The 15,117-nt window shown below is 51.6% G+C and overlaps 1 protein-coding gene across 3 annotated transcripts; it reads left to right on the forward strand.

Annotated features, from left to right (window-relative positions):
* The first annotated feature begins 3,201 nt into the window (after positions 1-3,201).
* FHL3 (four and a half LIM domains 3) lies at positions 3,202-10,864 on the forward strand. 3 transcript variants are annotated; one of them, XM_039851074.1, is made up of 6 exons: positions 3,202-3,220; positions 8,073-8,246; positions 8,337-8,511; positions 9,484-9,653; positions 9,778-9,964; positions 10,091-10,864. In XM_039851074.1, exons 2-6 carry the CDS (start codon positions 8,091-8,093, stop codon positions 10,243-10,245), a joined length of 843 nt encoding a protein of 280 aa, XP_039707008.1. In that variant the 5' UTR covers positions 3,202-3,220; positions 8,073-8,090; the 3' UTR covers positions 10,246-10,864. The 3 variants fall into 3 exon arrangements, with proteins under 3 accessions (XP_039707008.1, XP_039707007.1, XP_039707006.1); XM_039851073.1 differs by lacking the exon at positions 3,202-3,220 and adding an exon at positions 3,401-3,580; XM_039851072.1 differs by lacking the exon at positions 3,202-3,220 and adding an exon at positions 6,529-7,615.
* Positions 10,865-15,117: the final 4,253 nt, after the last annotated feature.

The raw sequence follows: 15,117 nt of genomic DNA on the forward strand, positions 1-15,117 counted from the left end.
ATAATATGTTTAAAATGCTGTGTTCACCCCTTAGCAAGTTTACAATCAATTGGAACTACTATTTTATTATATTATTATTACTAAACCTAACTGTAAAGATAGAGAGAGGGTTAGGCACAGCAGAGCACTCCAGAGGCATTTGGTTTCTTTTCCATCATGTAAAGCTAGCCTTCAGTGAGTTCTGTAATTGGCACCCATTCCACATTACAGGGCTGTCTCCTCCAGCTGAGGAGCTCTGAGGAAATCCTCTCCTCAGTCCCCAGAGCTGCAAGTCCAGCAGACCAGTGGGCATGAAAAAAGCCTAAAGTAGCTGAGATCTGCAAGTGAAAAGCTTTTTCTGTCTCTGAGAATGAGCCTCATGCCAACTAGGGCCACATGCATTAACAAAGTTCCATCCCATTTGTTACTTAACCATTCAAAGACAAGGCCTGTCACGATCTGGCCTATGCCCACCTTTTCAGCCTCATCTTGATTAAGAAGCCCAGCCACCAGGCAGAGTGGCATGGTAGTAGCCCCAGTCACTCCTGCCACTTCCCCTGAAAAAGGCATTATGAGATGAGCATACCCAGGAGAAGACAGCTCTGCACACTGGAATGGAAAAGAAACCCTGGAGTCAGCCTGCAGGGCTCTAGGCACCCCAAAGGGTAAGGGTGAGCAATACATCCAAACAAGGAAGGAAATTTTCTCATTGGGGGAAGGAGGGCTTTTGGTTACAAGCATAAGAGAGTGATTCAGCACCCAAGAGGAAACCATGAGAGGCCTGTCAGTCATCACCCAGGGCCTCCTTTCAAAAATGCTTCCAAGGTGAGGGAACAACTGGGAGACTCTGAGCAAGCCCCCTCTACCACATGATAAGGAAGGGTATGTGGGGACTGGCTGGGTGAAGGGACAACCAGATCCCACTCACCCAAAGCAATTCATCTAGCACTGAGGCTCTGCTTCCAGCCCCAGCTCAGACACACCTGTTCGGGGCAGCAGGGGGGGGGGGAGACTGATGGGGAACAGGAACAGGGAGTCCATATGGCTGATCCCTAGACCTCCCTGGGGCACGTTCTCCTGGGTCAACGAAAATAGAGCAGGCAGGGAAATGTGAGACCACTGGGGAACTGGACATGTGGAGGAGAACCAGAGGGGCACTTACAGTTTAGGCATCAGAAACAACAATGATAAACAGCCCTTGCCCTGTACCAGTCTCTCTCCCCCAGTCTGGGCCAAGTCAGAAATCTCCTAACTTTCTCTGGCCTCCAGATTCCAAGTCCAGCAGCAGAACCTTAACACTTGATCATGAAAGGCAGTTGTGGGGGAGGGCGAAGCCCCGCATATTAAGTATCTACTGTGTGCTCTCATCCAATCTTCACATGAATGCTGTGAGACAGGAGTCAACCACTCAACAGATAAGGAGACTGAGGCTTAAAGAGGTTAAATGCCTACAGAGACTTAACGGCCTAACAGTTAAGCTCTTTTTTTTTTTTTTGGCATGAGGAGCTTTGACATTTGATTGGATTTGAATCTAGGCTTGCCATTATTCACTGTGTCACCCTTGGCAGGTTACTTACTCTCTCTGTGCCTTCATTTCCCCATCCTTAAAACAGGTATAAGAATATGTATTTCATAAAGTTGTTGGGAAATCAAGTGCGCCAATATATGTAAAGTGCTTAGACAGGATCTGGTGTGAAGTAAGAACTTAGGAAAGATGGGCTCTTATTAAGGCTGTGCAGCAGATTCAAGCTATGAGTAAAAACCAGAGACCCCAACTCTACCTTTGATCTACTTTACTCACTCACAATCCCTTCCTTTCTGAAGGCTGTTCACCTGTGCCCTTCCCCCACAGCAGACCCCTTTTTGCCATCTGCTCCAACCAGGCAGTCTTCCCTGCACTCCCCAGACCTGGGAGTTTCCTATACCAGCAAGACAAATCCCAGAGAAAGGGCCCACCCAGCTGGCTACTCACTGCCTAGACTAGAGGTAGCAAGTGTCTGGGATCCAAACTGGGAGGGCAAGGGGGGATCCAAACTGAAGCAGTGTCCATCATTCATTCATTCATCAGATATCTATTATCTAAACATTGGAGTAAGTATTGAGAATGTGGTGGTCAACAGGAGGAACCCATTCCCTGCCCTCACAGGCACTTACAGTTTAAAGCATCAGGAACTAAATAATAAACAAGCGATTAGTTAATTTTAAAGGAAAGCTGAACTTGAGGGTGACTTGGGACCCAGGAAGGCAAGCATGTGATTCAGAGATGGGAGAGGAGGATACTCAGGAGCCCCAGCCTGGGTGGGAATGAATCTCTTCTGAGAGCTTCGTTTGACCCAGCCTGGGGAATGGGAAAGCCTCTGAGTCTCTACTCTAGATGCTGAGGTTATTTCTAGGGTTGGTTTGTTGTCTCTTGTTTTGCAAACAGCACTGCAGAGCCTCCTCATTCCTCCCCCGCCCTTCCAGATCCCAGCTATTTATTTCTAGTGACAAGCCTGAGAATCCCAGGGGGAATGGCCTCAAGGACCTAGAGGGGCCTTGTGTCCGTGGCAGGCGCCAGTCCTCCCTCCAGGGCACAGGGAGGAAGCCAGAAGGTTGGAAATCATAGAGGTGAGGGAGGGGGTGTTCCCTCTACTTCCCTCCACCACCCCTGCAGTGTGACCGTGCACTCTCCTCACAGCCCTCCCCAAAAAGTCCAAAAATCATGAGACCAAGGATTAGGATCTCCCCTGGGCCTCAAAGGTCAAAACTATTCCTGGGCACTGTGGAAACCAAGGCAGGACTTCTCCGTTCCAGGATGCAGCTGGAGGTGAGGAGGCGCTTACTTCTGTTTTTGCCACTCAACAGTTGTAGAATAAAGCCCTGTGAAGGTCAAGGCTCTATTGAGAAGGGGGAAGTCCTCTCCTCACTCCACGTTTCCAGAGAACACCTAGGTCCCCACTGACAGAGCCATGACAGCAGAGTCAAAACTACCCTCTCCTCAAAGCTGGCTCCTTTTATTGGAGCTGAGTGTGACCCCTTGGGGGTAAACTGGGAGGCAGGGGGACATGAAGAAGGGAGGAGGACTCTTAGTCTGCAAATGGACCTTGGTGGGCTGGATCCTGTACCCCTTGCCTGAGACTGAATACAGGAGTCTCCGCCTGCAGCTGGGGGGTTGGAGGGAGCAAGGAGAGAGGACAGCAAAAACTGCAGGGGAGGGGGACAGGGCGGGGTCCTGGCTTCCCAGGAAGGTTTGGAGAACCAGGTCAGAGCTGGGCCCGAGGACGGGGGTTGGGGCAGGTTCCAGTCTAAAAGCGAGGTGGGGGCGGGGTCTGGCCCCCAGCCTCGGGGACCAGGGGCCGGGGGCGGGGTCCGCACCCCGCGGGCAGGGGCGGCCGGGGGGCGGGGTCCGGGCGGGGCGAGCCCGGGTGCTCACTTCCTCGGGGAGGGGTTGGGGCCGAGCTCCCACTCGCCCACACGGTCCGGTTGCAGCCGGCAGCCTTGCAGATTGCTCGTTCGGCTCCCGCGCGGCGGGGCCCGCAGGTAGGAGCCGCCGAGGGACCGGGCCTGGCTTCCCGGCCCCCCGCGACGAGCGCCGCGCCCCGCTCCGGCTGCCGGCTTCGAGGTGAGCTCCCTGCCGAGCCCGGCTCGGATCCCAGCTCCCGGCCCCCGCCCTCGGGCCGCGAAGGGAGCGGAGGCGGCCGGCCCCCTGCCCCAGCCTGAATCCGGCCGCGGGCGCCTAGGGCGCTGAGCCTGGCTCCGCGCTGCTCCCGGCACCGGGTGGGGCGGGTGCTGCCGCGAGAGTTGGGCGGGGGAGGGGGCCAAGTTTGAAATAGAAAAGCCAGAGTGGAGAGAAAAATGGAGAGTTCTGAGAAACTGAGGCTCCCAGAAATCGAGGTGGAGCGAGAGATCCGGACTGAGACCCGGACACAAACGACAGGCTTACACAGGAGGCTGCAGATTTATCTGAAACAGGGACAGAGACTTGGGCGTAGAGTCACCGAGAGACTGACCTGAGGCACAGGGACAGACCCAGATTTTGTAGAGCGTTTTAAGAAAAAGTGTACAATGACCCTGCCATAGAGCTCTCGTCCCAGGGCCTTGGAGGGTCTTGGGCAAGTGAGGCTCCCAGAAGCCTTAGATGCCTTAGCCTCCTGGTGCATCAGCCTCTGTGAGGCCTATGGATACATTCAGAGACTGGAGAGACACTCAGGCATACAGAGATGCTAAGAGGTAGAGAATTGGAGTGGAGTGCGGACCAAGACTTCCCTCCCCATAGAGGCCCTAAGAGACCAGACTTGGGTGTTCAGAGGTAGAAATCCACAGACATACAGAGACACCCACAACATACGGCTGCTGAAGTGTGCAGAGACATAGGCACATGCTGAGTGGCACAGAGCTAGACACCGAGTGACAGATTTAATGGAGATTCACTGACAGCTTCCGAGACAGACCCTAAGAGACTCAGGCCTGGAAGATCGGAAAGCAACGATATGGGAAAACACAAACTCTGGACCAACTGAGCCCCCATGAGGAGGGGACCTCAGACAATAAGAGAGATCAAGAAAGAGCCCTCATACATACATCAAGACAGTCCCAACTTATTTTTAAACTCTGATCTTGGACAGGCTACTTCAGCCCTGGGGGACCCAGGGTGAATGAACTGTTCCTCTCTTGTCCCCAGAGCAGCTGCTGGATCCTGCTCCCCGCCCCCCACCCCCAAATGCTCTGACTTCCAGGCCCCATGGGGGGAGGGGAAAATAGAGAGTTCAAGGTTGGTTTCTGCTAGCAGAGGGTGGGGGTTGGAGTAGTTCAATTTCTCCCCTTTAGTCTCCTGTCAGTTCCAGGGAGCTGGGGGAGGGGTCTGTTCTGATCCTGACTCACAGCTGTGGGGCCTGGACAGTGGGAGCTGAAGGGGAGCAAAAGGGTTGAGCTGTTGGCATGGGTACTCGAGAAGGCTCTTGGGTGTCTTCCAGTCTCAGGGCTGGCAGCTGGGAGAAGAGCCGGGTTCCTGTGCTACTGATGTCACCCAGCATCTCCTGTCCCCTGCTCTTAAATGCTTACTACCCTCTCCACCATCACTGTAGCATTTCCAGGAAAGGAGAAACAGGAAAGGGCTCCTGGGCTCTGATACCTGAGTGACCCTGAGCATGTTCCTACCCTGTTCCTGGCTTCTGCTCAGCTATAAAATGGTGATGACACACCGTCCTGCCTTTTGTGAGATCCGATGAGATGATGGGGTGGGTGCAAATGCATTTCGTGAAAGGGAAAGCAGCTTGCAGGTGCATACCTCTGTGTACCTGTGTGAAGGATCTCAGAGTTATGCTCACTGGAGTCAGGCTGGCCCCATGGCCTGGGCCTCTTTGTTGTCCCCAATAGAACTAGGGGTTCCGTCTTTGTTCTCCCTGAGCCTATACTGAGAATGTCTAGGTCAAATTCCAAGCCAGCTCCCTGACCCAGGGCTGGCCAGCAACCTGTTGTCTGACCTCAGTATGAGGGGGTGGCTAATAAGAAAAACACTAATAGGCTCTATTTGCCGATTAACTAACTGTGAGGCGCTTTCTAAGTATCATCACATTTAAGCCTGACAACAACCCTAGGAGGTAGGAGGTAGTATTAGATGGGAAAACAGGCTCAGAGAGCTTAAGTGACTTACCCAAGATCACCCGGGTTTATATTTCACAGTTGGAGCCTCTACCCACCACATGCCACAGCCATTCTGAGTTCCAGGAGGTCCACTGAGAGGTGCCAGATGTATGTGTCTTGGTCAGGTGTAGGGGTGTGGGGGTGGGGACAGGGGCTTAGAGCCATCTGGCAGACTGAGCAGCCTCTCCTGCACCTTCCCTACCAGCCATGAAGGAACACAAGACTGGCTCCCTCAGTCCCCCAGCTCTGCCAGGGAAAGGAGGAGGAGGGGAATGGGCAGAGACAGGTGGGCCTTGATAGTGCCCTTCACTCTGTCCTCACTGGAGCCCAGCTGGACAGACTAGGGGATTCTGGGAAGGAAACAGAAGCCATGCCCATACCCTATTTGGGGTGCCCCTGTCTCAGAGTGATGACTGCCTCCCAGGGGGCGGGCCCAGGGCTAGCTCAGGCCTGGGAAGGTGGCGGCTGCAGGCCAAGCAAGGAGAGAAGGAAAAGGCCCAGGGCGCTCCAAGATAGGCATGGCCACACTCCACCTGTGTGTCTCCCTGCTGCCCAGTGGCTGACACCTCAGGCAGCCATCAGATGTTGGGCCAAAGGAAACCCAGGCCGAGTGGCAGGGAGCAGACCAAGAAGGGCAGTTAACCCTCCACCCTACACATAGTCCCTACCACATAAGTCCCTGCTCTGAAGACCCCAGCTCCTGGTAGCCTCATGCCATGGCCTGGGGTATGAACTGAGTGCCCTCCCATTACACAAAAGGGCAGCTATGAGCTCAGGAGCCATTGCTTCAGAAGAGCCAGGCCCTCCACACTTGGGGCATCTGCTGGCGCCTGGATTCTGAACTCCAAGCCAGAGCAATGCTTGTTGGCGAGAATTTCCGATGGGGGTGGCTTAGAGAATGAGGGCTTTTCCTTCAGCTTGAGCCACAGCAGACCCTGGGGAGTGCCCATTCCTGGGGTCTAATGTGGAGGGAGTGGGTTGGTGGGTTCCTTTGTACACCCCAAGTTCATCTGCAGCTGTGAAAACACCCCCTTCCTACAGGTCCTGGTGGTTCCTCTCCTCCCACCTCAGGATCCCAGTCCTAGGAGAGCAGGCTTTATGGTGGAGGAGGTTGGAGGTGGGGAGCTCTGAATCTGGGGCTAGAAACTAGAATCAAGGGCGGCAGAAGGGACCGGGAACCCCACTTCCTTGCCTCCCCCCAACTCCCTACACTCCTGTTCCAGAGGCAGCTGTGTGGATGACCTCATCCCACAAACATGCTTTGTTCCTGAGAAAATGGAAAGTGTCTGAGGTTTGGTGGGGGGCTGGGTGTCTGCAACAACAGCTCTCAGGGCTCCCCTTTGCCTGACTCCCTATCCGAGAGGGGGCCTGATTGGGGAGAAAATCTTCAATGGCTCCCACTCTCACCCTTCATTCCCCCTGCCCCAAACCCTTAGAAATCAGAAAAGCTAGGGCAAGGTTGTCCCTCCCAGAGGCAGGAGGAGGGAAATTATAACCCAGGGGATGGAAAGATCTTGGGCTTTGCCAGATGCTGCCAGGAGTGATGCCCCCCAGCAGGAGGTGGCAAGCATGCACACTGCATAATCTCTGTCTCCAGTTCCCCTCTCCTTCCCCAGGCATCTCATTTCCCTTTTCTCTCCCCTGTTGCTGGCAAAACCTGACATCTGGCCATCTGGGTTGCCACAGCTGCTGCAGATGTTACAGGCCAAGGAGGTCCAGGCTAGTGTGACCAGAGACCCAGCAGGGGGTGGAAGAGGGTGAGGGCAGAGGGTCCAGCTGGGGAAGCTTGACTGGATCCAGCTTGCAGGATTTCCTTCCTGCTTAAACCTAGGCTGAGCCTCTGAAGTCCTTGTTGCTGGGTAATTCTCCTGGGAGGTAAGGCTCAATGACATCGCCTCCTCCACCTTCACCATTCATCCGCCCAGCATTCTCTAACATTCCACTGTTTCCTGGATGGGGACGGAGGCAGGAACAGCCCATTCCCATCCCTAAGCTCCCCACTACAGACCTCTGGGTAAGGGTTCCTTTATTCATACCCCAAGGGTCCCTTCCTGGGAGTCAGGAGAGGGTGGGAGTACTGTTTATATGGGATAAAGTGGGGTGGCTCTCTGTCCATGCTCTTGCCCCTTTGGGGACACTAGGGACAGTGGAGGCTAAACTCAGGCTGTGGCAGGAAATGAGTCACTGACCCAGGAAAAGCCCCCTCCCCCCCAGATCTGCCAGGGCCCAGATAAGAAAACAACTTCTGCTTCCTGATTTTCCTGACCCCCTTCTACCTCCACCATTCAATACTGAAATAAACATGCAGGATAGCTGGCTTCCCAGAAGCACCCCTTCCCCATCGTCACCTACTCTGACCTGGCATTTTCTATGCCCGGTCTTTTGCTCTTTTTTTTAATGCCAAGGGCTCTTGTGAAGGGCTAAGCCAGAGCCCCTCTGGGTGACCCTGCTGTACTTTGTGTCCCCAACAGGGCTCACTCATAGTCATCATGAGCGAGACCTTTGACTGTGCAAAATGCAGCGAGTCCCTGTATGGCCGCAAATATATTCAGACGGACAATGGCCCCTACTGCGTGCCCTGCTATGACAACACCTTCGCCAACACGTGCGCCGAGTGCCAGCAGCTGATCGGGCATGACTCAAGGGTAAGGACCGGACCAGATAGGGCAGGGGGAGCGGGTGGAGGCTGGCAGGAGGGGACAAAGATGCCAGTGCCTCTGCCGTGCTCTCGGCAGGAACTGTTCTATGAAGACCGCCACTTCCATGAGGGCTGCTTCCGGTGCTGCCGCTGCCAGCGCTCCCTAGCAGATGAGCCCTTCACCTGCCAGGACAATGAGCTGCTCTGCAATGACTGCTACTGCAGTGCCTTCTCTTCACAGTGCTCTGCCTGTGGGGAGACCGTCATGCCGGGTACGTCCCTGGGGGCTCATTGTATGTGGGACTGGCATGCCTGGCATCTGTGTAGGGTTCTTGCATGTGCAAGGGACTGTCATGCCTATCTGATACATACATAGAGGTTTATATAGTAAAGAACCTGCACATGCAACATGTTCCTAGGAATTTAGTGTATGCAGGATCTGTCTTGCCTGTATGCTCTTGGGAACGTATCATGCACAGGACCTGGCATGCCCAAGTATACACATGAAAGTTTATCATGTACAGGACTGACAAGCTTGGTACATTCCTGAGGGTTTAACGTGTGCCAGCCCAGTGGGCTCCATATACACCTGTGGGCTTAGCATGTATGAAGACTTGCATATTTGGTACACAAAGGAGCTAAGAGTACACTGAGCCTGTCATGCTTGGTACGTTGGGGCTTAGCGTGCGGAGACAGATAAAGAGAGGGCTTAACATGTGTAGTGAGTGACCTGCATGCCTAATTAGATATATATGAGGATTTAGAATATGTGGAGAATGGCATGATTAGGCTATACAAGGGGTAACACGTACTGAACCTGTCATGTCCAGGACATTAGAACTTTGTGTGGGCAGAGACTTGCCTGGCTAGCATAAGTGGAGTTTTTGTGTGTCTGCTAAAACCATCATGTCTGGTATATAAGGGCTTAGCGTATACTGAGTCATCATGCCTGTGACATGGAGGCCTGGCGTGTGCTGACATACTCATATCTGGTCCATATGGGAATTTCACATATGCCAAACCCTCATGTCTAGTTTATGGGGAGGCCTAACACCTGCTCAGCCAGCATGTCCAATGTTTGCAGGAGGTTAGCAGGTACAATATACATTGTAGGTCTCCTGCTGCATGTGCATGGACACCACCCTGCACAGGCTATGGGAGCAGTGGAGACTCGGGGTAGCAGAGGATGATGGCACTCAGGAGCTCAGGACACAGCCTCTGAGTGGGACCCTTGTTCCCCACAGGGTCCCGGAAGCTGGAGTATGGAGGCCAAACGTGGCATGAACACTGCTTCCTGTGCAGTGGCTGTGAGCAGCCACTAGGCTCTCGTTCCTTCGTTCCCGACAAGGGCGCCCACTACTGTGTGCCCTGCTATGAGAACAAGTTTGCTCCTCGCTGCGCCCGTTGCAGCAAGGTGGGAGCTGGACCAGTGGGGTCGGGGTGCTGATCCCTACTGCACACATGGGCGGGGGTGAGCAAGGCTCTGTTGTGGGGTGGGAATCCCCAGTTCCCCCTGCTGACAGATGCCGTTCCTACAGACACTGACACAGGGCGGTGTGACATACCGTGACCAGCCCTGGCATCGAGAATGCCTGGTCTGCACTGGGTGCCAGACACCTCTGGCAGGACAGCAGTTCACCTCCCGGGATGAAGATCCCTACTGTGTGGCCTGTTTTGGAGAACTCTTTGCACCCAAGTGCAGCAGCTGCAAGCGCCCGATCACAGGTGGGACCAGGGTCAAAGAACTGAGTGGGTAGGGTGCAGACGAGGGAATGGAATCTGGGTTTGGGTGAGGCTGAGGGCCAGGACTGCCCTCTAGGTCTGCAGAGCTAACCTCCAGCCTCCCTCCAGGACTTGGTGGAGGCAAGTACGTGTCCTTTGAAGACCGCCACTGGCACCACAGCTGCTTCGCCTGCGCCCGCTGCTCCACCTCCCTGGTGGGTCAAGGCTTTGTGCCGGATGGAGACCAAGTGCTTTGCCAGGGCTGCAGCCAAGCAGGGCCCTGAGCCAGGGCTCCTGGGCTCAGGCCCTCCCAAACCAGGGCTCGAGGACTAAGGCTCCTTTTCCAATCCATCTCTGGGACCCAGCCCCTCCCCAAATTGGGGCTCTCCCTGGGCTCCAGGATTCAGCCTCCCCACTCCAACATCCCCAAACTGGTACTCCCTGACCCAGGGCCCCAAACCTGGGCTCTTACTGAGCCTCTATTCAAATCCCCTCCCAAGCCAGGACTCCAGAACTCAGCCCTCTCCCCTATAGTCTGGGTTCCCAGAACAAGCCCAAATCAGGGCTCTAGACCCCAGCCCTCCAAACCTGGACTCTGGTATCCACACCTCCTTCAATCTAGACTTCTCTGCAGAGACTTTAGGTCTCTCATGGGTGCCTGAGAAGTCCTCAAGAGCGAACTATACTCAGGCTTGACCCCCCTCCACCCCAATCCTACTCCTGGGGTGGGGCTGTTTGAGCAGCAAATCAGAGGTTCACTGGTTAGGGGATCCTAGGGTACAAGGTTTTTGCCCGTCGAGTGTTTTATCATTTAACTTCAGCTCCATTTTGCCCAGAGATGGGCAGCAGGGTGGGATTGCCTCATCCCTTTCGAGATTCTGCAATAAAGCAGCGTGAAGAAGCCCAGGCCTCTGTGTGTTTGTCTCGGGATGGAAAGGGAAGGAAGGTTCCTTCACAGACCCAGAGACAGAGGCTCCACCAGACCTCCCCCGTGCAGGGCAAAGGGGGGAGCTGCCTGGCCATGGAGTGGGAAATCTCTTGGGAGAAAGGGGATCCCTGTTGCAGCTACCGTCCCTCTCGGGTTTAACCAGCCTCCCCCCTGCTGGCTAAGGGCTTTCTCTTCCCGTGGAGAAGGGAGGGATTGGGGAGGTGGGGTTCCCAGCCGGAGCAGGGGTGTCGATGCGCGCTCTCATTTGGTACAAATCGCCCCCTCCAGTAACAACCCTTCTCAAATCCCGCAGAGCATGGGCCCAGACCCTCAGTCCCCTTCCCCCTCTTCCCGAGGATTAGCGGAGGCGGCCCGGGATCCGCTCGCGGCCGCACGTTTTTTGCCAAAAAAGGCAAGGATGCAGCTGCACGCGCCGCGGGAACATCTGGATCCGATTCCCGGCATGAATGGGTCATGGCCCCGCCCCGCCCCCCAGTGATTCAAGGGCGGGGGCGGGAACGAGCAAGGGGGCTGGCCCCCAAAGTGGGGAGATGGGGCGGAGCGCTGCGCTCCCTCTCTCGGCGTCCGTCGCCCCCTTCCCCTGCCCGCGTCCCTGTCCCTGCCTCTGACCCCACGATTGCGAGACCCTCGCACCCTGTAGGGGAGGTGCCTTTGGGTCTGGCAGAACCTTGTAATTATATGTATCTCATACTAAATCTTCCCAGAAATCCTATGGGGCGGGCATTTTTCCGCTTCACAGAGGTGGAGGCTGCTTGTCAGTTCCCCAAAGTCACATAGGTAGTCATTGGTAGATCCCGAATTCTAATCCGCTTCACACTGCTTTCCTGGCCCAATTCGAATTCTAAATTTTCTGAGGCCATGGTTGACATTTTCAAAGAACCTTTATGCCCACCCTGAATGCTTATAATTAATAATCATATGTTTCTATTTTTGTCTTTTCCACCAGCCTCTAGGAAGGCTCGCGCCTGCCTTGCTTGCCCCCTATTCTCAGCTCCCAGCATTTACTTCATGTTCAATAAGTACCTGTTGAGGAAGAGTAGTCCAAGCATAGAAAACAGCTGGTGCAAAGGCCTGGAGGCCTGAAAAAAACATATGGTACTTTGGGGAAGCAGCAAGTACTTTCATTTGGAGAAAGTGCCAAGAGACTAAAACGGCAGGCAGAGGCCAGGCATGAGAAGCCAAATGCCAAGTTAAACAGACCTCACTCTGCTATAGGGTAAAGCAGCCAGTGGAAATGTTTAAGCAGGGGTGTGAGATGATCACTCAAGGCTACAGTATGAATAATGGATTGGAGGGTAAGATGAGCAGGCTGGTTAGCAAGTTAGTGCATTGGTCCAGGTGAGAGATGATGAGGCAGGTGGCAGCAAGAGTGGAAAAGGTAGGTCTTGAGGAGAAATTTTAAAGGAGAGGAAGGCATCAGGTGAATGGCGTTGCTTAGGTGATCTACCCGACTAAGAGGAAGAGATGTGCAGGGCCAGTTCTGTGTCATTGATTTCAAGATAAACATTTTTCAGAGTTAACATCTCAGAAACTGAGAGTCATTGTATAATCAAAGGTTATCTTTTATTCTTAGTGGAACATAAAATAATAGGTTAATGAGGTTAAGATTTGATGTCATCTCAAATTAGATGAAATATGGTAGTTCCCAAGCCTTCAACCCCTTCCCCCCAATAAAAAGATATGCTGGGTTTCTGCAACCCCGAATGGAGGTTTCTTACTTCATTCCTAGTAGTGCAGGAAAAGCCTCTGGTGAGAAGTTGTGCTTGGGGTCCTCTCCCTAAGGTTGAGGTCTTACTTAAATTTTTTAGACATAATCACAACACCCCAGGAGCAGTCAAGACAAGAGTCATTATCTCTTTGTTATTTTCCAAACAAAGAGCAATGCATGCTTGTTGTAGAAAAATTGAATTTCAAAAAGTAAAGAGAAGAAAAGGTAGGTCATTAATGATTTCTTTGTGTATAATAGCCTCTTAGTTCTTTTTTGACAAGCATGCATGTGCATGTATGTATTTTCTTTTTTAGTTTTAAGTTTATTTTTAAATTTAAAAAGTAATATGTGTACACGTTAAGAAAAAAACTTATCATGCTATATTTTGGCTACAAAGAAAAATTCCCTCCCATACCAGATCTTCCAGACTACCTCACAAACTACCACTGTTTGCTGTTACTTGGCTATCCATAGAGAAAGAATCTCTTTAGGCATCTATTTTTATACACACCGTTGTACATCTAGCTTTTTTCACTTTGTGTGACCATCTTTTTCCATATGAGTTTATAGAGATTTTAAAAACAGTTTTATCAAGATATTAATACACCCCAGGAAGAGAGATTCATTTGATGTAAACCCCAAAAGAGAATTTACCTGCCGAGATAGACTCCCCGTGGTCAACCAAGGGCCCAAATTTTACAAATAGCAAGACTCTAGAGTTCATCTGCTGGCAGCAGCAGCTGCTCATATACTCTGTATACTAGGAAGACTCTCCGAATTTCTCCGTTTCTTGCACTCTGCCCTTGTTTATACCCTCAAAGTCAACTATTATAAAGGAGTACCTGGTTTCGCCTTTCAGCCAAGAAACGGAGATCTCCCCTGACCAATCAGAACTGCGTGAGTAGGACCAATCAGAACTGTGCAAATTTAGATACCTCATTTACATAAAACAGATCTAATTAGGAAAGTGAGTGGGAATTTTCAGTATAAAGAATGGTCTCCCCTTTGACTTGGGGGAGCACACACTTTGGGTGTTTACTGGAGCCTGTCTCCCCACTTTGCAAACTATTTGCCTGAATAAAGTGTCTCCTTTTTTTTTTGCTCCAATGCCTTTTGGATTTGTTTACATTTTGGTGGCAGCAGTGGGATCTGAAGCGGCACCCTTACTCTCCTTCTAACGCCATCTCGGAATCAATACCCCAGTACCAGAAGAGCCCTTTGCACACAGTCATTTCCCTGGCAGTGCTGGGTAAGTGGCCTCTCAATTCCAGACTTCCCACATTTTTGGTTGAGATCTCAGAGACTCTGTTCACTTCAGGGCAGGGACTCTTTATAACATTTGATTTGCACTTGGTCTACAAAGCTCTTTGGATCTCATTCATAAGGCTCAGATTTGATCCATACAGTTTTTCTGACCCAGTCCATAAGGTTTTATAGGGAGAGTCACAGTTAAGGTGCCTTCAAAGAGATGAACGGACACCTTCACTAAGTGAATGCAAATGGACAGCCTATGTTCTAAGCTCCTTCTTTATGCACAAGACCTATGGCTCAGAAAGTTGTAACTTGCTGGGTCTTAAGACAAATATCACCCAGGATGATCTTGAACTTTGCTGGACCAGATGGGGCTCTTCTGGAATTTCAAAACTTGCTTATTTACATGCACAATTAGAACCTCCCAAAGACAGTGGAGAGCTCTAAACAAAATCAAGAGGTGTTATTGATAGCCTCTACTAAAGAATATAATCATAAATTGAATAAACACCTTGAAGTTAAGAGGAACCATTGGGAAATTCTTCCTCTAAATTTTACGCATGCAATTCTGAAGCTAGACCTACCAACAAACCTCAAGAAAAACCACCCTCTGCACCTCTTCTACCACTCCCACCACACACCCCACTTTTTCCTCCCTTTTCTGCTCTTTCCGAACTTCCTTTTTTCTCCCTCTTGTTATTTCCTGCTTCTCTTAATGCACCAGACTTCCCTTCCCCTTCCTTAATAGCTCTTTTTAAGGTTGAATCAGTTGGTGGTAGACCACCAGATTTCTTAGGCCTCATGGACTAATTCCAAACTTTTGGCCCTAGTAAAGGACTTCTCTGATCCTATGATTAATTCTCTTGAATTTGAATGGCATTTCAACCTAATTATCAATGCCTATAAGCCCAGATTTTTTATCTTTATCAACTTATTCACATGCTTGTAGGAAATGTTTAGCCCAGGAATGGATGTTGGCTGCCAATTGAAATGAACCTCTGGAGGATTTCAAATGAACTGGTTTGCAGGGCTCTGAGAAGGCATAACAACAGGCCGCTAAGTTATTAAGAGTTATTCCCTAAATTTTTCCTCGCCAAGTCTATTGGAAAGCCATACGCCATTGTATACAGAAAAAAAGATGAACCTATTCTTGACTATTTTGACAGATTCGAACAGACCCTCCAAAAAATTTGGGAATAAAAAATTTAAATGATGAAACTCTCAATCTATTCAATTTCATATTTGTGG

The sequence above is a fragment of the Pteropus medius genome, unplaced genomic scaffold (genome assembly GCF_902729225.1).
Source record: "Pteropus medius unplaced genomic scaffold, Ma_sr-lr_union100, whole genome shotgun sequence".
NCBI lineage: Eukaryota > Metazoa > Chordata > Mammalia > Chiroptera > Pteropodidae > Pteropus > Pteropus medius.